Source organism: Mustela erminea, chromosome 9 (assembly GCF_009829155.1).
Source record: "Mustela erminea isolate mMusErm1 chromosome 9, mMusErm1.Pri, whole genome shotgun sequence".
Classification (NCBI taxonomy): Eukaryota; Metazoa; Chordata; class Mammalia; order Carnivora; family Mustelidae; genus Mustela; species Mustela erminea.
Genome location: NC_045622.1, coordinates 108024005 through 108044639, shown reverse-complemented (window position 1 = coordinate 108044639; position 20635 = coordinate 108024005). Strand labels below are relative to the sequence as shown.

Here is a 20635-nt window from a genome sequence, read left to right as displayed (position 1 = left end):
GAGTGTTACTTCTGTTTCTGACCTCTGCGTGCCTCATACCGGGCAAGGCACCTTCATGCCTATTTCTCTAATTAAGGAAACGGGAATACTTCTTGCCGGCCATTTGAAAGGAGTGGATTTTGAAAGGAGTCGACTGTGTTGTGGAGGGGAGAGGGTCGTACAGATCCTGAGTCACAGTGAGAGGCATAGAAGCCCAAGCCTTGCTAGTTGGTAAGAAATCACCAGTTTATTGAATGAAAAACCCAACATCCACTCAGTCCCTCAAGCCCCGCCCCTCTCCGGCCCGAGAGAGCAGCTCAGCCCAGGAGACGCTCCGGACAGCAGGGCTGAGCAGGGGTAAGGGCTGGAGGAGTTTGGGGAGGTATGGAGAATGAGAAAAACACTTTTCAAAATGAAGTTCTGTGCAAAAACTTCTAGAAGGGGTGAGAGAGGGCAACGGTAAAGCTCCGAAGGTGCGCGGTGTGGTGGGGGGGGCACGGAGGGCTGCAGCTGGGATGGTGGCCCTGTGTGCTCAGCTTCTCCTGAGAATGCTGATGGCCAAGGCTGAGGGGTTGGCTCAGACCCCCATGGCGAGAGGGCAGGATTGGAGCCCACTGGAGAAACACCCGCTGGGAAGGCGGGCTCTCTGTCTAGGCGTGAGGAGGGGACGGACACACTAGGGAGTGCGACACAAATGGACATGGAAGGCACAGGGAGATGCAGGGTCACAGACAATATGCCGGTGGGGGAGTCTCTCTCCCTTCTGTCCCAGTCTGGAGTTCAGGAAGAGGCAGCACTGTGCTGGCGGGGGAAGGGGAGAGGCAGAGGGAGGAGAGTCACCAACAAGGGGGAAGCCACAAGGACAGGGGTTGGTGCCCAAGCAAGTCACATGGAACCACCAAGAGACTGGCTGTGCAGAGAACCAAAGAAACATTCAAGGGTGCTTGTGACATGTAGGGGGGAACCTGGGGGTAAGTGAGGTGGTCGTGCATGGGGGAGACTGGGAAGGCCCCTCCACCCCAGAGAAACATGGCATCACCATAAAAAAGCTGTCTTGGTGGTGAGGGAGGGTGGGGCTGCCCCTGTGACTGTGGAGGGGAGGGGGGGTCCTTGGGTTCAGGGTACCCCTCTGACCCCCAGTGGGAGAACCCACAGCGTGGGAAGTGGCCGTGGGCTCCACTTGAGGGGGACAGGCAGGGCAGCTGGCAGAGATGGGGAGGCCTGGACTCCCTGCTGGGGGCCAGGATCCCAGGCTTCCTATTTCCAGGAAGGAACTGGAGCCACGTGAGGAGATTAGAAGTCAGTGAAGGAATGCCCAGGCCTCAATTCCAGGGATGGGCGCCAGAAGGCAAAATCGACATGCCTTGGCCTGGAGCAGGAAGGAGAGGACTGAGCAGGAGGGAGGGGGGCAGTGTCCCCACTGGCAGTGTCCTTCAGGACTGGGCAAAAAAGACGCAGACTCCCGGGCCAGGAAAGGGGATGCTGGGCCGGGGCCTGCTGGCCTCCCCCTGCCCGCAGGCGGTGAGGCTGGTGGCAGTGCCAGGAGGGAGAGTGGCCAGGAGAGAATGCCCTCAGGTGGCCTTGCTGCCACTGAACAGTCCCACTGGAAAGTGCTTGACATGGGTGGGCCACTGGGCCGCCAGCTGGAAGAACTTGATGTCACTCCACTCGACTCCGTCGATGGACACTGGGGTGACAGGGGAAGGAGGGGTTGACCAGGGCTGCTAAGGCCACCTCCCCAGGGTCCCTTGGGGAGGGCCATCGCCTCCCTCTTCCCAGAGTCCCCGGCCCCTCTTCTTCCCACCCCGCCCGGCACCTTCCGCCCATTTCTCCGTACCTCTCAGCATGGTCTGCTGCTGCTTGGCGGAGCAGATGAGGCGGCTGATGCCCTCGATGACCTGGCTCTTGGAATCTACCTCCTTTTCTCGAGGTTTCTTGCTCAGGAAGATGGTGGGAACTGGAAGGCAAGCAAAGCCACCTCCATCACAGCCCTTGGAAAAGCAGCCACCCCTCTCCTCTCTCTCATCCCCACCAGCCCCTCTTCCTGTGGGAAGGGGAGGTGATTTGCAGCCAGCCATCCCTTCTCCCCCCTCCCTAGCTTGGGGGATGCAGGAAGTGCAAACCAGATCTTTGTTCCGCCCCCTCCCAGCACAAGCCTCTCCCTGAACCTTGGTATCTTTAACTGTGTAACGAGGACCTGGAGCTAGTTAGTTTCTGAGGTCCCTTCTGGCTTGAATGTTCTAGGTAGCCTGTGGGGCAAGGTGCCCGTGTCCTTGGGCTCTCCCTCCTACACGCTCACATGCACATAGGGCCGAGTCTGCTGTGGCTAGGAGGGCCTCATGGCAGGGTCTGCAATGGCTCTGGCCCAGGGCTTTCGGGGCATCGAGGGGCGCATCGCGGCAGGCTTGCCCGGGCCGCGTCTCTGAGCTGCCTCTGTTGTTTGGCTTTAGGTCTGCTGCAGCCCCTGCTTGCCCCCGTGCGGAGCACTATGAAGCAGAGGCATGAACAGAAAGAGGCCTAGCTGCTTTGGGAGTGCTGAGGAGGGAGGGTCCAGCAGTTAAAGGAACCTGACAGCTGGCTGGCGGTGGGCTGTGAGGGCCCGAGTCCCCCGGCAGGCGTGCCCGCTGCGGCCGGCGCACAGCAGAGCACACAGCGGCAAGCTCTGCCTGGCACTGGCTCGGCCGGGGGCGTTCCTGCCTTACTCTCAGAGCAGAGGGCCCGGGGACACCCCCCAACTTTGCCTCTAGTGCCTGAAACTGCCCCTCTTATCCAAAATGGGCTGTACTACTCGTAATTCTTTTTAAAAAATATTTTATTTATTTGAAAGAGAGCATGAGTGGAGAGAGGGAGGAGACTCCCTGCTGAGCAGGGAGACCAACATGGGACCCGATCCGAGGACCCTGAGATCATGACCTGATCTGAAGGCAGACACTTTTTCTTTTTTTAAAGATTTTATTTATTTATTTGACAGAGAGAGAGATCACAAGTAGGCAGAGAGACAGGAAGAGAGAGAGAGGAAGGGAAGCAGACTCCCTGCTGAGCAGAGAGCCTGATGCGGGGCTCGATATCATGACCTGAGCCGAAGGCAGAGGCTTTAACCCACTGAGCCACGCAGCGCCCCTGAAGGCAGACACTTAACTGACTGAGCCACGCAGGTGCCTTTAACTCCTCTTAACTCTTAAACAACTATGCCCTTTTGCTCATGTGGGCTTGAGCGACTTCTAGGATTGGGTGCAAATGCCTGCTTCATGGGGACGCAGTGATGGCCTCCTCTGTCACGTGGTCCACCCTAGAGGGCAGTGGCTGGAAAGGCTCCGTTCGTTATGGCAGCGCTAACTGCCCCAGCCCCTACGGCGCTGATGTTCAGCAGGCAGGGACCGATTACTCACTGGGGACATTCATTTCCTTGATTACAGAAGGACTGGCCTCATCTCGCAAGGTGAGCTAAGACCCCTGCAGGACCCTGGGCTGGACCACATGATAGATGGGCTGCTCTGCCCTCATCCAGAGGGCTCCCCGACCCTGAGAGGAGTCAGTGAACCCTGGTGGCCCCGATCGTCCCTGGCCTCAGATGTCACCTACCTTTCTTGTTCTTCTCTTTGGTGACTACAGTCATTGCCATGGTGCCGGAAAGCTGGGCCTCCCCACCATGGGGCAGGCGGGACACCTGCACTGAGCGGAAGACGCTCTTCAGGGTGTTCTTGGAGCTGGCATCCCTCTTGTCACCTTCCCTCCTCCGCTCGCCAGGGTGGCCCAGCCAGTAGTCCACCTGGAGGCCAATCACGTCCCCATATGGGCTGTTGGGGCTCCTGAGGAAGGGGAACAGTAACGGAGAGTAGGCTCTGCCCTCAGTTCCCAACTACACGGCCGGCCTCAGGGGTCAGCAGGGGACTGCCAGGCTCTGGGCGGGGTGAGGGGAGGTGGCAGGCTAGTGGTCCTGCATTCCCTCCGGTCCCACAGAATTAGTTTCTGTGGGAAGGGAGTGATGGAATGATCGGAAGACAAAGTCAGGAGAGGGTGAAGACCTGAGGCACTGTGAGGGAACCAAACACAAAGTCACAGGGGCGGAGAGGAGCGGAGAGGAAGGAGGCTTGCCGCAGGAGGTGTGCACACATACTTACACGCGCTCCTGCACGCACTCGTGCACACACATGCATGGACACACCCGGCAAGCAGAGCCCAGGCGAGACCGAACCGAGGGCCAGAGAGACAAAGCGTGCAGAGGCGCAAGCACCTTGGCCGGCTCCGCCACAGCCCCAGGAGGCCGAGCCGGTGGCTGCCGACCCGCAGCTTTCTCTTATTTATGGCACTTCTAGCTCAGGGGTAATTTTAGCTCCACGGGGAGAAAAGGCTGATGTTTTCTAGAAAGGAGGTGTCAGACACAATAGGTACACAGGCTACAAGAGTCATCTGACATTTCTCTTTCTGCCTGGTTCTAGCTGTTCCACTAGAAACCAGCTTTAATGGGATGGGAAAGGAGGTCGAGGTTAAGGGCTGGTCTGCAGACCCTTCGGGAAGCCTGGAACCATGAAGCATTACTGGCCGTGTGCGATTTCCTCCTTTCCTGAACTGTCCCTCCCACAGATCAGCAGAGACCACGAAGGGAGTGGGAAGGGAAGGAGGGGAGGAGGGTGAGGGAGGCGCGGGCTGGGATCCAAGGCGCAGCCGACGCTTCTCGACATCTGAGAACATTCACGCTCTTCAGGGACCACGGCCCTGTCACTGGTGTTTCTGGACAAAACACTAGCCAGTGCCTACCCTCTCTGCTGGAAGAGGCCAGGCAAAGAAAAGGGGAAGAGGGAGGAAGAAGGTGCAGGGGCCCATCTGTGTTCCTGCCTCACGCCTGCCCTTTTCTCACCTCATGGCCTGTTCCCCTTGGGCCCCTCCTGGGACGGCTCTGCTCCGCCCTCCCCTTCAGCGCCTCCTGCGCAGGCCTGGCGGGACAGCTGCCTCCTGAGAGGCCACCCTGAGAACCTGGTCTAAACTCTGGATACTTAAGACCCTAAAGAAATTCTTTCCCCTTGCAGAACCATCCTCTACTGGTTTTTCATAGTGCTCACTGCAATCTACAGTTTGAATTTTTTACGGCTCTGGCATTGCCAGGGCCCAGCTCTAAGACTAGGACTAGCCTTTCTTATTTGCTGCTACAGCTCCAGTGCCCCAAATGGCACTGGACAGACAGACAGACTGCCTGCCTGAAAGAAGGTAGCAGCTCCCGCATGCCAGGTACCAACAACACAAGCTCTTCCTGAAGCCTCACGGAACTCTGACATGGCCATTTCACTCCACTCCCGGAGTCCGAAACGAAGCTTAGTAACTAAACTTTAGAAACTTTAGTTTGGCTCCTAAACCTTTTCAGAGGCCCATTTGTGTACTTGCTTGTAAAATCCATTTTTAGCAAGAACCCTGCTAAGACAGTTAGCAAGAGCCCCACCCTCCATCTGATCCCCTGTGGCGCCTGGTCAGGCTCCTCATCCCCTGCCGCCCCCCAGGAGATGTCTGACACCATGACTTGTCTCAGCAAGAGTCCCGTCAGGACTGTTCAGAAGCCCCCCGTACCCCTGGCTTTTCCTCTTAGTAATTTTCCACCCACGCTCACTCCCAGGGTAGACATCTCCACATGGAGCTGAGCCACCCACCCTGCAAAATCCACAGCAGTGCCCCCTACACCTGTCTCGATGGTCACGCCCTGATGTGGTCTCCCTCACTGTGTCTTTTTTTTTTTAAAAGGTTTTATTTATTTATTTGGGGTGGGGGAAGCATGCAAGTGGGGGGAGGGGCAGAGGCAGAGGAAGAGAGAGAATTCCAAGCTGACTCTGTGCTGAGCGTGGATCCTGGACATGGGGCTCGATCCCACGATCCTGAGACCACGACCTGGGCTGAAATCAAGAGTCAGAGGCTTACCCAACTGAGTCACCCAGGTGCCCCTCCCTCACTGTGCTTTAACAAGTGTCACTGAGTAATCTGTTCTTTAGCACAAGCTAGTACAGTAGACTAACACAGAGCCAGGACTCAAACCGGGCTGTGCAGGTCTCCCATGGCGGCACTCCACCAGGCCCGCCAGTCCCCCAGCAAGACCCCTGCACAGCACTTTACAGGCTGGTAAGAGCCCCCCTGCCACTGTCTCATTCCCTTCTACCCCGGGAGACAGATGGGGAAGAAAGTAACCCGCACTACAGAGTAGCTCCACGTGCCTGGCTAGCACCCCAAGTCTCTGAATTGGGGCTCCAAAGCTCTCGCCACTGCCTGCTCTCCACACTCAGGAAGCCATCGTCGTCATGCAATGCTGTAGGCAGGCGGGGATGGAGGGGTGGGGGAGGGGGGAGCTAAGGGGGAGTCAGTCAGGTTCCCGGGCCCTGATGGAGGGGTCTGGAAGGAAGGAGAGGTATGGGCAAGAGCCCCTTACCCCACGACGGCGAGGGCACTGCTCATGGAGGGGGATGAAGGAGGGGTGGCTGTGGCGTCTCGGCTCAGGCCTGAGCTGGAAGGCGGTGATGTGGAGGGCACGGTGAGGCTGACCACGGGCGAGTCGTCCCCATCGCCTGTCAGGGGGACAGACACAGTTGGCCAGAGGAAGCCACCCCTGACCAGCTAATGACAAGGGGTCTCAGCTGCTGCTGAGCTAAGTGTGGACAGCTCCCCACTGCCCCCTGCTACTTCACCTGGGAAGTGAGGGTGCCCAAACTCTGACTTAACCTTAGGACACCCAGAGGCTTCACCTTCTGGCCTGCCGGACTAGAGAGGAGGCCGAGAAGGCATCGCCTCACTCCACAGGGGCACCAGGGCCCCAGGCTCACCTGCTGTGGAGGGAGAGTCTTCAACCAGACCCACCTTCACCACCTGGGAGAAAGAAGAGACGCTGCATTAGGTCCTCTGACTAAAGCTGTATGCATTTTGGTCCACTTGGAAGCCAGTGATTAGACACAATAGCCATTACTATATATCATGCTTTAAACATCTTTGCAAATCCAGAGCAGCCCAGATCTGATCTTTATATGTAAAAAAAGCCCCGTTCCAAACAATGAGCTGGGGGGCACACAAGACCTCACAGCTCACCTCTGGGGAGTGCAAGGCCGCCCCGAAGGCAGGACCCATTTCAGTATTCTGATCGGGCTTCTTCTAAGACCACATGGGTAAGACACCGTCTTCCCACGTCAGAGCCACTGGGAGAAAGCTTGGTAAGGCAGCGTGCTGCGGGGGGTGGGGGAGACTCCCTGAATGCCTGCCTGTGTGAAACCAAGCAAGGGACCAGTTTCCTCCTTTCTAGACTTGCTGGAATCCGAGAGAATATGGATAAGACAGTGATCCCAGGCACCCCCACCCGTTCTCTACCTCAAGGCAGTGTACTAATTTCAGCTTCCCAAAGAATTTTAGATTTCTCATAGAGAATTCTGGGAAGGAGAGAGGGGGCCCTCCAGCAGCCAGCAAAGGCACAGCTAGAAACAGACTATTTGAATGTCACAGCTGTGGCTTGAAGTGACAGGTGAATCCTGATGAAGTAGCAGGCCCAGGGCCTAGCACCTGGCAGAGGTGCTAGGGAGTGCTATGAGGTCACGGAAATGGGACCCCAGGGACTGACAGGGAGTCGAGATCACGATCACGATCACGTGCGGATGGTTCCCTCAAGGCTACTCAGAACACAGGGCTGCTATTCCCTTGTTTGTCCCAAACTCTCTATGCATCCTTATTTTAGTTCCCGGAAAGTAACATCCTAACATTCCCAACTTCCTGGATACAATTCCCCTTGCTCCCCTGGTATTATATGAGGCTGCCCTTCCTTTGTTTATTTCAATTGAAAAAAAATTTTTTTTTCACATCTCTCTCTGTCTGTGAGGCTAGAGTGGGCAGCAACCCACAGGTCCATGAAGATGCAAATCAAATCATCAGCCTAGGCTACAGACTGTGGTCTAGAGCTTCCAACATGGCTTCTGGGAGTAGCCCCAGGGGCTAACAGGGACTAAGTAGACTGTTCAGACAGGAGGTCTTAGCAAGGCACAAGAAGGGGCAACCGAATTTCTCCAGGCTCAGGGATTTCCCACGATCACTCAAGACTTCCAGAACCTGGGTTGAGCATAGAAGAGGCCCTTCACATTTGCATATGCCCCCTACCCAAAGCTAGGAGATTAGAGGAAAAAAGACAAGCTGATTTTGAAGAGAAATTCGATTGTCTCACACATGGAAATCTGAAATTTCAGTCATGCTTTTGTGGTATGCTTTCGTCACCCAGGGTGTCACCTCTGTCACCTCTGGGGTCCCTCTTTTGGTTGGGTCTCTGCCTTATGGCTCACTACTGCCAAATGAAAAGACAGCACCACCTGACATCAGAGATACCCAAGAGGTTTCCCTTTTATTTCCAAAATCAACTCATCTAGAGATTCTCCTTTGACTAAATAGGAGGGAAAAGAAGGAATCTTCGTTTCAAAGGTACATCTGACCCTGGACACAGAAATACCTACTTCTTGGACTTCTCTTCAGAATATCATCTATCATTATTTCATTTCAGAGGCAGCTTGCTTTTCCCTGGAGGCTGCAGAACTATGCTCTGGACGTCCTGCCCCAGGCCAAGGCACCAGGTTCAGGGCTTGGTGTAATAAAAAGGAGATACCAGTGGTGATCTGGGGACAGCCCATGATTCGGGAAAGGAGAACACCGAAAGGAGCAGCTCAGTGCATATCCCAGCCCCGGGTTTCTCCACCTGGGCACTACTGACACTGGGGCCAGATCAGTCTGTCGTAGGGGCTGTCCTGAGCACTGTGGGAAGTTCAGCAGCACCCCTGCTCCCTAACCACTAGATGCCAGTAGAACCCCAACTTCAGCTGTGACAACCAAAAAACGTCTGCAGACACTGCCAGATCTCTCCTGGGGGCAAAACTGCTTCTGGATGAGAACCACTGTCTAGATGAATCTTGGGGGTGTGTGTGTGTGCGCGCGCACACATGAGGACACTGGGGGATAGGAAGGCCAGGAGAACGGGTGTGGTACAGAGGAGCGGGGAGTCAGTACTCACACCAATGAAGGGGATAAACTTCTGATAGGAGTCTTCATCAGGGCTGTTGGGAGACAAAGGGAAGCCTTACAGTTAGTGGGTCATCTGCATGGAGAGCTGGGGATACAAGCTTTTCATAGTTTACTGTGGTGTCAAGGGAGTCCAGACACTACATGACACTTTCCATCGCATCTCAGGACGGCACGAGGAGCCTCAGATGGAGGCAAAAAAAATAGTTTTGCATGCTACACCACGCGTGAATGTCAGCGCCTAGGATGGGCTTCTCTTATACTGAGGGGGTATCCATTTGGGCGGGGAGGCCCAGGTTAGGGAGGGGAGTGCCTGGATGGGAGGTAGTCAAAACCCCGTCTCTTTTGCTCTTGGCTGCCTACGAAGGGAAATGGGTGGGAAACGGAAAATATAGAAAAGCGAAGAAAACTCAAGATTTATCTAGCCCACCCACCCTGTTTCCAAGAAATTCCCTGAAGTCAAACTTACAACTTATGTCTGCAGGTCAGCATGGCCTCAGCCACAGGGAGCTGGTGCGTCACCCCCGCCCCGTTGACATACTGCATGACCCGACCTACCACGTCCAGTTGCTCTGGAGAAAAGACAAGAGATAACTACCAACTTATTTCAGCAGGCAAACCTGAAAACCCTCTTAAAGAGACCCCTTCTGGAGACCCATCAGAAGACCCTAGCAGCTGCAGTAGAGAAAGCGTTCTAAGGGTCCTCTGGCTTTGAATATAAGAAATGATGAACCAAAGAGCTGTTCTCTCCTTTCCGACCTCTGCACTTCCTCAGTTTTACTCTTTCTCAGGCTGATCACGTTCCCACATCACATCTGTTTTGCTCAAACCAATCTCGTAATCTAGAGGAACCCCTCCACTCCAACTCTCTGCCCATCACTTCCTTCAAGGTCTGGCGATGAATTTACTGCTCCCCAGCCTTGCAGGGTTCAAGCTCACTCTAAGCCCTGCCACTCCTAATCTGTATTTCAGACAAAAGACAAGGTCAGCATAGTGTTACTCGCTTATCAACAGATTGCTTAATAACTATCCTCTGCTTCTTATATTTGAGTTCTACCACTAGAGATGTCCTCCTCACCACCTCCTCATGCCCGTCCTCATTTCTAGATGTATAGGAGCAGAGCAGAAAGCAGAGACTGAAAACATCCAGAGTGAAGAAGGGCTGCCCATAATGGGCCTCCCCCTAACAAATATTTGCTGAAAAAATAAACATGCAAGGGACTGGGGGTGGCAGAGGCGCAGGGAGGAAGAGAAGCACGCTCCTGCAGCCTTCTCCTCTGGCCAAGACTGGCTCTCCGTGGACCAGGTGGCATCCTGCCTCAACCCCTTGCGGAGGGCCATTACCTGACACGGGGGGTTCTGAGCGACTGAAGAGATCTCTCCAGCTAGAATCCAGGAAGGTACTGCTGTATCTGCTGTCAACTGAGCCCAAGTATTTGGCGACAGGGTGAGAACCTGGGAGATGGAAACCAGAGAAGGTGAACTGGTTAAGGGGTAGAATGATGGCCTGGCCTTCGGTCTCCCTAACTGTCCCTTCGTAGGGCCCAGCCCCAACATGCTGCTTCAGGAATGAAATCTGCCCCATCTTTACCGAGGGGAATGATGAGAAAGCGCATGTAGCCAAGCCAGTCAGAGGTCTTGCTGGCCAGCGACTTGACAAAGAACCGGAGGATGGAGCTCAGGTAGCTCTGGCCTCCCACGGCTGCCACCTTCACCGGTCTCGGCATGGACGAGTTGCAGTTGCAGCTGGGGAGCAAGGGAAGAGTCACAACCACATCCGGGAGGTTCACCAGCGTCCTGCTCGGCGGAGGGGCCCAAGCTCTGACTTTACTTGATCTCAACAACCCGCAGGGAAAAAATTAGCCACTAAGCATAACTCCCAGAGAAGCCATAAACTACAGTGCTTCTGCAATTAGGAGAGAAATCTAGGATCAAAGAGGGCAGGTAATCATCTAGAAGAAAGAATTAGCTTAGGCTAATGGGAGACAATTTGGCAGTGCTGCCAGGGGTCAGCAGTGGGCATGAGCCCAGACACCTGCAAGGCCCGAAGTTCTCGTTCCCATTGGCAGGGACTCCTGGCCCCTCTAGGGAGGTCCTGAGGAGGGAAAGCCCTGACTCTGGATGCCACATGGCACAGCACAGTTAGAGGGGTGAGAGTAAAATGCCTTTGTAAAACTCTGATTCTCTCTTCCTGATCCTCTTCATCCTGGGTCTAAGAAGACGACGTGGCAGGTCAAGGAGAGTCCAGGTGGGGAGGAAGGGAGAGCAGGAAAGTGACGTGTTCACATGCTGACCTCTGGGACCGGCAGAGTCATCAGAGGACCATTGCCTGCCATTGCCCAACCACACAGTGACCAAGGATTTTTGGTCTGATGAGGCCAGGCGGTCCTGTCACTGCTTAGAAGTCAGGGAGGGAGGAAAAGGTGAGGGGAATCCCAAAGGGCAGGAGGTAAGTAGAACCCTTACTAGCGCTGGATACGGGTGAGCAGGGCGGACAGCACGGCCTGGACCTCTACGGTGGAACAGGTACACACGACAGGCTTCCGTTGGTCTTGGAGCAGTTCTGCCACATACTGGGGGGCAGGGAGGGAAAGGGCAGGGACACAGGTGAGGCCACGCAACAGGGACAACAGCTCCCCCACAGGCACCAAGAGAGCAAGGCCTAGCTAGAGGTGCAGGGCCCCAGCCTCTGTCCTTCAGATCAGAGCTGGGCCGAGGTCAGGGTTCCTGCCGCCAGTGACGAGAAGGTGGGGCTAGAGCCCATGCAGACATGCTAACCAGGCCACGTGGGAAGGCTGAGGAATCTTTAGATTCCAATGCTGTCTCTGTAGGATATGTTCCAGGAGGCAGGGCTATTAGGAAAGAGGGATTCTGGCACAGGATCTAATTGGGTGGACAGCAGTGACTGGGAGCCCAAGCGGATTGGCTCTGCCTCTTCTGAATGCCTTCATGGGACCCACGGGCCACCTCGGGCACGTTACAGCACTTCGTACCTCTCAAGATACCATTATTCTGCTACGCTGATGGGAAAACCACACATAACCCCCCTGGAAGGAAGGTAGGATCAGTTGCTTTTCTACAGATGAGGAAGCCGAGGTACAGAAAATAAGGGACGTGAGATCCCACAGGCCAGAACGTGACAGAAGTAGGACAGGATCCCAAAGCTATCGGCTGAGTTCAGGGAAGAGGGGCCTGAGATGTGGGGCTCACTTTCCTTTTTCTCCATGTCCTGCGTCTTGTTCCCCAGAACCCTTCCTCCCCAGCCCTGCCATCTGTAATGCTTTACCTGGCCCTGCCAGTCAGCAGTGTTGACAAGGATGACATTTTCCGGGAGGGCTGCATCCGATACCAGGATCTGATTCAGCTGGTCATATACCACCTTTCTTGGGATCTATAAGGACAGAGGTGCCTGTCAGGCATCCCCGGCAGTCTGAGGGCAGGGAAGGGAGCAGCGGGGTAGAAGATCTCTGGAGCAAGGGCATTCAGAGAAAACATACTAGGAATTCTGGAGGAGGCCCAGTACCGCACCGGTCAGAGCAAAACGGGAACGAGGAGGATAAAGAGTGAGCAGAGTCCTTAAGGAACACGCACTCGGACTCCAGGAACAAAGCCACAGCAGCTGTCCTGACAGAGGGAGGAGCGCGGTGAGCCTCCCTTAAGGGTAACAATAGAGCATGCAGTACCGGGAGAGGAGCGGGAGGTGCCAGTTAGCAGGTGCTCCCCGAAGTGAAAACGAGGGCAGTGGGGAGAGAACCAAGGAGCACAGCAGTGAGTGCTGTGTGGGGAGCCCCACTGTCGCAGAGGACACCAGGTACTTTAGGAACAGTGACTAGCAAGAAGGACGACCCCTCGCCCCAGGCACAGTCTGTTCTGGTCTCCAGCTCACTTTCAGCTCTGTGACAGCATTGAACTCGGGAGGCCACATTGACACAAACTCTCCTCTCACTGATATTTATCAGGTAAATGAACAGGCTTGCTGTTCTCCAGAGGAGGAGGAGCTGTGTGAGCTAAGTCACTTCAGAAAGGCTCCTTCCCCAAGCCCCCTGCACCGCTGGCCTTTAGGAAGAGGACGGAATTCCCGAGGCCCAGTCTCTTTTGCTTCTCTTCCAGCCTACTCTTAGGTCTCTCAATCAAAGTATTTTAATACTGTTGATTTGTCATCTTGAAGTCACAATCACTGGCCCACAGTAGTGCTCAAGTTATCTGAGCCCAGGTGGGAGCCGTCCAGTGGGATTTTGACGGCTGCTGTCCTCTAGAACGACTGGCTCACCACACGGTCTCCAGACTGATGTCTGATGGGGGCAGAGGAGGCAGAGCAAACAAGGTGTGGAAATGCCACTTGGGCTGATGCAGGCTGCGACGAAACCGGTGTCTCCTGCTCCCCGCTCTGCTCCCCGAAGAGCAGCTACCAAGCCAATCCCACATGAGGAGTGGCGCATGGTAGATTTCTCTGATGTAGATCTGTCTTCAAGACTTTTACTCAGGGCACTTCAAAGTATTCCTCCTTTTTTCTCTACCTAACCACCCCAGGAAGATGACAAAACAGAAGCCAAGGGCTGAGGATGCTCAGAGGGTCCCGGCCTGGAGGGGTGAGGGGTACCTGTGTGCTGTGGCCCAGGTCGGGCGACCGCTCGCTGTCAGAGCTGTTGGTCCTCTCGCTCAGGGGCTTGGAGAGCTGCCGCTCCTTCAGGGGTGTGCTCCTCTTCTGCCGCGGTGTGAGCACCCCATCCATTCTGCTGCCAGAGACGTGGGAAGGAGATAGTTACTAGCCTTTGCAATCCAAGGCCACGGCTAGTCCCACTCTTCCCTAGGCCAGGAGCCTCTGCTGAGCATGGTCACAGCCTGGCACTATTTGATTGGTTTAATTCTACTCCCTGTTTTAGGATTTTCTTCTCATCTTGAGTACCTGGGGGAAGCAGAACCTTGGAGATCTGTTTTGCTGGATTTCATGGGAGTTTTGACCTTCTCTGGCACAACCAGACTCGTGCTCACATCGCCAAACATGTCCTGGTCAGTGATTTCCTGCCATGGAAGAAAGGAAACAGCAAGGGTTACTTCCCTGTCAGTGACCACCCAGGAGTCTCATCTGTTTTGACAGGGCCCATCACCATGACAGGGAGAGTCGGTCTCTCGGTCTTTTTTCCTTGGAAGCACAGGGTTCTACAGCTCCTACCTCACCAGAGGAGGAAGACTTCTGTTTAACTTAACTGAGCGTACCCACTGTGCTGGAGACTGTCTCTTGCTAGTCAGTGTGCATTTATGAACTATGCGCCAACGCACAAACCCGGACTGATGCTCTGGCTTCTTTAGGTAGGAAGGAGAATTTTAACCAGGAAGTGAAATGACTGGAGTTTCACTTCGGAAATGGCCACTCTGCAGCATGAACCACAGGTGGGCAAGAGTGGAAGCTGGGTTTTCGGATTTCTGGTGAACTATAAAGTGCAAGTGAGAAGTTTTAGATTACCCTGCATCAGGCCTAACGTTGGGTTATACACCAGATCTTCAAGGCACCATCATTTATATAGGAAACCTAAGTCTGAACTAATTCTTCCTTGGACTCCATTCAACTACCAGGTCTCACTGTGAGGCTAATACATAGTCCAGCCCCAGACGGTATTGGGAAGGTTCTCTGCTCCCTCCCGCCCTGTGTCCATGTCCAGTCCCACTGGGTGAACGTCTGCATATTCTGAGAGGCCCAGTTTAGATGTCCCTCTCTAGTCGGAATCACTCTGTCCTTCCCTCGGCCTCCACAGAGCCTCTGCACAGGTGTACACAGCGTGGCTTTCCTCCTGGAGGGTGGCATCTTGACGCCAGACACCATGACATTCTCACCTTTGCATCTTCATTGCTCAGCACATGTAGCTGCCCAGAAAACCTTGTCTAAACTGGGCACCCCAGGCAATTCATTTCGTTTCTCTAGGGCTTGGCCTGCCCTCCTGGGCAGCTCCCGTCTCTTAGGGGAAACACTTGACCAATAGTCACTTGGAAATTTAACGTGTAGGCTGCCTGCTCACTCTAAGAGCCACACTGGAGGAATGGTTTTTGAGAGGAAGATACCGGTTGTCATCTCTCAGAATTAAATAAGGGTGACAGAGAGTGAGAAGTTATCTGAATTAGCATTTAATCAGATCGAGTTAAAAAACAGAACGGGGACATTTTTGGTTTGCTAATTTAGGGAATGACCTGTTCTCCAGGGTAGGTTACATTTCATGGGTAGGGATTCCAGGAAGAAAGAGAACACAGGACATTCATAAGTCCACAGATACAAGATCCCAGGGTGGTCCTAAAGGTCTTTTGGTTTTATTTCTAAAGATATAAAAACTATGTTAAATGGGGGACTGAGCCACACATACCAGAGTGTCTGTTTCAGTCAAGCTGTCATCTTGGTTTTTAATCCAAGCAGATTTGACTTTTTCTAGAGCAGCCAATTCCATCTGCAAAAATTATAATAATTAGTCATCACCAATCCAAGTAACTACCATTCTAACTGGTTTTCTAGATTCCCGAGGAGTTTAAAATACTCCCACTTAATATGAAGACCTCATAAAATCTTTGGAATTTTAGTCTTATAAGGAGTATGTTTTTGTGAAAACTAAGTATCAGAAGGGTCAGTTATTTTTATAATCATTAAATTACACAGTAAGATGCAGAACCCAGCAGTTCTGACTCTCACAAGATGTCACAGAAAAGAGAGGCTCAAAGTTTAGATGGCTTTGTATGGGATCCACAGGGTCTCTGACTCTGGATGCAGTAAATGCCCTTTACCCAGGAGGGACATTTGGGGCCTCTTCTACTTGTCAGAAGTTGTTGAGAAGAAAGGAGAATCTCACAGTTCAGGTCTTTGACTTTGAGACTAAAGTCATCCATGGCAGCCAAATTTATTTTGTTTGGTAGAAACATCTAGAATATCCTCAAAAAAATTAATATACTAAGCAAAAAGACACCCAATGCCAAGCCATTTAGGTATGAATGAATTCTCCCTTTGTCCCCAAGTCTTACTAGCATTTCTAATAAACATTAAAAATTTACTTCATAAATACTCATACATAAAATTAGATTTTTCACATTTGCTAATACTGTTTCTGGCTGTGCAGATGTCAACGTCAAAGTCATGAGAATTTGAGGATTGTGGGTCTTAGAGGTAGGGAAGGTATTGGCCTTAGTGAATCTCTTCGGAAACCAGGGAGTCAGGAAAGATCAAGGATATCCTACTTCATCTCAATTACTCAAAGTCCCTCTTCTGTGTAAATTATAAATAGTACTGAGAAACGGGGGGCATGTAAGTTCAAGGGGACACTTGGCAAACTAATGAACAAGCAGGCCCATGTTTTCTCCACCTCGGCCCCGATGACACTTTGGCCCAGATCTTCTTCATTGTGGGGGATGTTGTCCTGTATGCCGCAGGATGTTAAACAGCATCCCAGCCTCTCCTCACTGGATGCCAGCAGCAGCACCACCCCTGCCAGGTCTGATCATCAAAATGTCTCTAGTCACTGCCAGAGCTGAATGTTCCTTGGAAGGAGGCAAAAATCACCCCTGGTAGAGAGCCACTGTCCAAAACCATCTGCAACATCAACCCAACACACTTTATCCGACTGTGACTCCAGGTCTGGAGTCGCTTTGCCTCCGATTACACAGCTAGTTCACTGCACATTATCTATGTGAATAACCAATGCCAACAGAGTCCAGAATTGTGAAAAAGTCCTGGTCAGATTTGAGACTGAAGATGGGGACGCTTGGGTGGCTCAGTCAATTAAGTGTCCAGTTCTTGATTTTGGCTCAGGTCAGGACCCTAGGGTCATGAGACGAAGCCCAGCACGGAGCTCTGTGCTCAGTGGCGGGCGTGGGGGGGGGGGGGTTCTGCTTGATAGCCTCTCTCTCCCTCCATGCCACCTTTCCCCTGTCGCAGGTGTGCTCTTTCTCTCTCTCTCAAATAAATAAATCTTTTTTTTTTAAATTTTATTTATTTATTTGACACAAAGAGAGAGAGAGATCACAAGTAGGCAGAGAGGCAGGCAGAGAGAGAGGAGGAAGCAGGCTCCCAGCTGAGCAGAGACCCTGATGTGGGGCTCGATCCCAGGACCCTGGGACCATGACCTGAGCCGAAGGCAGAGGGTTTAACCCACTGAGCCATCCAGGCGCCCCTCTCAAATAAATAAATCTTAAAAAAAAAAAAAAAAAAAGACTGAAGATGATTTCACTCCATTTTGGATCTCAGTATGACAAATGAGTTAAACCCATTCAAGGAGAATGAACTGGGGCATTAACATCATTTTGCTGGAGGGCTTTAAAGAGCACATCCTGTTATTAAGCCTTCTGACAGGTACAGAATTGTTTCCGTGGTTAAGCTGCAACAACTTTCACTTGGGTTGGCATTAGAGGGAACCTGCTGGCTATTTCCTGACTCTTCTAGATGTTCCAAACAATCCCATTAGAAGCAAACTCCCAATTCTCCAAATTTCTACTTCTATAAATACGAAGGGCTTTTCTCACCCCAGAGCCCCGGACCACCAGCTGTGCCATAGCTGCATCTAACTGTGTGGTACTGGAGGCAGATGCCAGCAGCCCAAGGCACTGCGCCCGTCGGGTGATGCTGGCTGCTGCAGGAGGAGGACCTGCTCCTGTGGAGATTGGGGGAGCAGAGTGGGGTGGTATTTTAGGCTATCAATTTTATGAAGTACTAGTCTCAAACGCCATCATCTGCAGTGCAATGGAATAACAACTTCCAGCAGCAGGCAGTCTTGGCTGAAAGGCTACATCTCTTGACCTCCCTAACTAAAGCACTGTCAGCACCTACTGTTATCAGCTTGGAAAACCAAATTATGTTGCTACTGTGGGCTCCCAGTCTTGGGAAAATTCAACAAATGTACTAATTTTTAAAAAATTATTTGAGAGAGAGAGAGAAAACAAGCATGCTCGAGTGAGCAAAGGCAGGGGCAGAGGGAGAGGGAGAAAATCCCAAGCAGACTCCACACTGAGTGCGGAGCCCCATGGGGGGCTCGATCTTATGACCTTGAGATCATGACCTGAGCTGAAAGCTTAACTGACAGAGCCACCCAGATGCCTCAACAACTGTAATAATTTGTATCAGCAGAAATACCTTCTGGTTCTAGTAATAAACTGAATCCTCTGAAATTTCAGGAACGAAAAAGAAGATTAAGACAAACAACTACGTAACAACACTAGGAAGTCAGAGAGAGACAGAGGATAAAAGTCGGGTTGCATGTGCACACCTGCCCACATATGCACAATCTCAGTGTTCTTCCCCTAATATACTGGGAAGTTCTCTGTAAAAGCACGGCTCACTCTGTCATACCCGAAGGGCCTTTCATACTAAAGGATTCCAAAATTCCACATCCACATCGAAACATATGGGCCTCTTCAAAATAGAAATATCACAGAGAATCAGCAAAGCAAGTCTGAAATCTGGCCAGCAGAACGAGGATTTGAAGGACTCATGACAAAGACAGCTAGATCCCAACAGTTTCAGGAGAGCAGAACTGAAACAGTTCTAACTGACGGTAAGAAGAGCCACGGCAGCTCTGTTCACCGCACGTCGCCGAGTAGTAAATTCATCCACCCATCAACCCACCGCCACATGGAGGATCATCATATCTGTGCACTGCCTTACAAGGTGTGTGCTTTTAAAAAGTACTTTGTAGATGAAGAAACGAAGACCTGACAACGGCCCCAGATCACACAGTCAGTAGAATGATGGAGTCGAGATTCAAACTCAGAAGTCTTCCTCCAGACCATGTGCTCTCAACCCAGTCCCACTTTGCCCAGATGAATGTTCTGCATAGACAGGGACCCTTAGGCCATTATATTGTTAAGACTGATACTCAGTTGTCCTAACTTTGAGCTAACTGGCCTGCTGGGTCAACTCTAAGGCACCTGGAGGCTCAGAACATCAGTGGTTTCCCCTTTAAATCATGTTAGCCACGTAACTGAGACTAAAGCAGAACCTGCAGACACGTTCTATCAACCCAGAAATACCTTCATTAGTATAAAATAATGTATCAATTTAATAATAACAATCCCTAGCATTTACCGAGCATTCATTACAAGTCAGTGTTACGCTCAGTGTTTTGGGGCATTATATCAGTTAAAAATTTAACTGCATTTTGTTACGTACTCCGTACTCCTCTTCCACACTCCTAGGACACTAGGAAACAGCTCTCCTTCGGCCCGGTCCCAGGTTCCTCTCTAGAAGAGTCAACCCTTGTATTTATAATTAAGATGGAATCTGGCTGTAGGGGCCTGTGATCTCTGTGGACACTGACGATTCAGCAGGCCATTCAGCAGGACCTCCTACCACCCCCCCAAGAAAGAGTAGCTAAAAGCCACGTAAACAGAAAGGTAAGGCCTCAGCTGCAGGTCACAGAGCACAGGGTCTGTAAGTGGCATGCCAGAGGCTTCTCTGTCGGAGGGATTCTGCTTGTTTTCCACCCCACATTTCCTCACTAATGCCACCTGGGGCCACTGTTCTAGGGCCAGACAGTGCCCACAGTGCCTTACCAGGAAGAGGGATAAGGTGGGTGGCAGCCCCACCTGGTGGCAGCAAGTAGTAAGGCAGCCCATGCACTGCCCTCGAGCAGCCCCAGGGTCTGCAGACACACTGGGGACAGGCGGCAGCCTTTCCATAGTCACAGGGCTTTTCAGGCGATGGAGGGCCTCACATGCCTCACATGTCTCACACAGCATTTCCTCACAAGTAATACCTATTTTCAAGGTGAGCTCTGTACGCCCTCTCTTAAAGCGGGAAGAATAGGAGGACTTAAAGGATTCAGTTTCTCTGATCTACAGGAAAGACACTGTGCTTGCAACAGCAAACCATAAACTGCACTAAAACCACGCACATCTCCTTCCTTTAGTTGTAACGACGGGAAGAACAGCTCCCCAGGGCCTGACATAGATACAGCATCAACCCAGGCTCCAACCTCTGATCCACTGCCATAGGGAGAGCTTTCCCAAGCAGGGACAGAGCATGGTCCAGGATGACGCTGGGCTCTTGGGTACTACGGGAGAGAGCAACTCTTTCTTCTCGGTCACCAGCCGAAATGGAAATCTGCCCGTCAAATTTGTAATTCTTTGCAAGTACTGCCTGCGTCTTTGAATAAAGCCTATGTGGCATCTTTGATTAGACCTTGTGGGCTTCCTGCCTCTTTGCATTCTTTCTCTACCTGGAAAGCACCATTACTTATCACCGCAGGATGCCATATTCCCAGCAACCATGTGATGCATGTTGAGGGAGAAATTTAATACTGTGTGTTCTGGGAGGGAAGGCTCCTTCTTGTGGCAGGAACTGACCAAAAAGGACACCCAAATAGCCACAGCAATGCCCATGAGGATGCCCATGAGAACCAAGCTCCCAGGAGGACCGCAGTCAGGATACCCAAGGTTGAAACAAAAGGAGAGCCCGCTCTTTCAGCACCACAAGGTGAGCCAGCAGCACAGTGCCCAGAGTGTTATGCCCCAACACTCCCTGGCCCCCCTCCCCGACCCCCACAGCCATTGGTCTTGCTCACAGGGCTGGTGGTGTCTTTGCCGAGGCTGCCCTTGCTGTTGAGGCTGCCAATCTCCGTCTGTGAGCTGGACTGCGACATCCCCTCAAAGAAGGGCCTGCAGCAAAGAAGCACAG

General features: G+C 52.5%; 1 protein-coding gene across 2 annotated transcripts in view; it reads right to left on the bottom strand.

Moving 5' to 3' along the window:
- Positions 1–207: 207 nt before the first annotated feature.
- PACS1 (phosphofurin acidic cluster sorting protein 1) overlaps positions 208–20635 on the bottom strand; it is a 145016-nt gene continuing 124588 nt past the window's right edge. Inside the window, exons 10-24 of one of the 2 annotated variants that reach the window (XM_032357478.1) lie at positions 20523–20616; positions 15348–15428; positions 13901–14016; positions 13595–13730; positions 12281–12385; positions 11461–11567; positions 10586–10740; positions 10339–10449; positions 9464–9566; positions 8987–9029; positions 6777–6819; positions 6386–6521; positions 3562–3788; positions 1817–1936; positions 208–1666 (exon numbers count right to left, since the gene is read on the bottom strand). In XM_032357478.1, coding sequence (XP_032213369.1) covers positions 1551–1666; positions 1817–1936; positions 3562–3788; positions 6386–6521; positions 6777–6819; positions 8987–9029; positions 9464–9566; positions 10339–10449; positions 10586–10740; positions 11461–11567; positions 12281–12385; positions 13595–13730; positions 13901–14016; positions 15348–15428; positions 20523–20616 — 1693 coding nt within the window. In that variant the 3' untranslated portion in view covers positions 208–1550. The remainder of the gene's footprint in view (positions 1667–1816; positions 1937–3561; positions 3789–6385; positions 6522–6776; positions 6820–8986; positions 9030–9463; positions 9567–10338; positions 10450–10585; positions 10741–11460; positions 11568–12280; positions 12386–13594; positions 13731–13900; positions 14017–15347; positions 15429–20522; positions 20617–20635) is intronic. The other variant, XM_032357479.1, reaches the window with a different exon arrangement.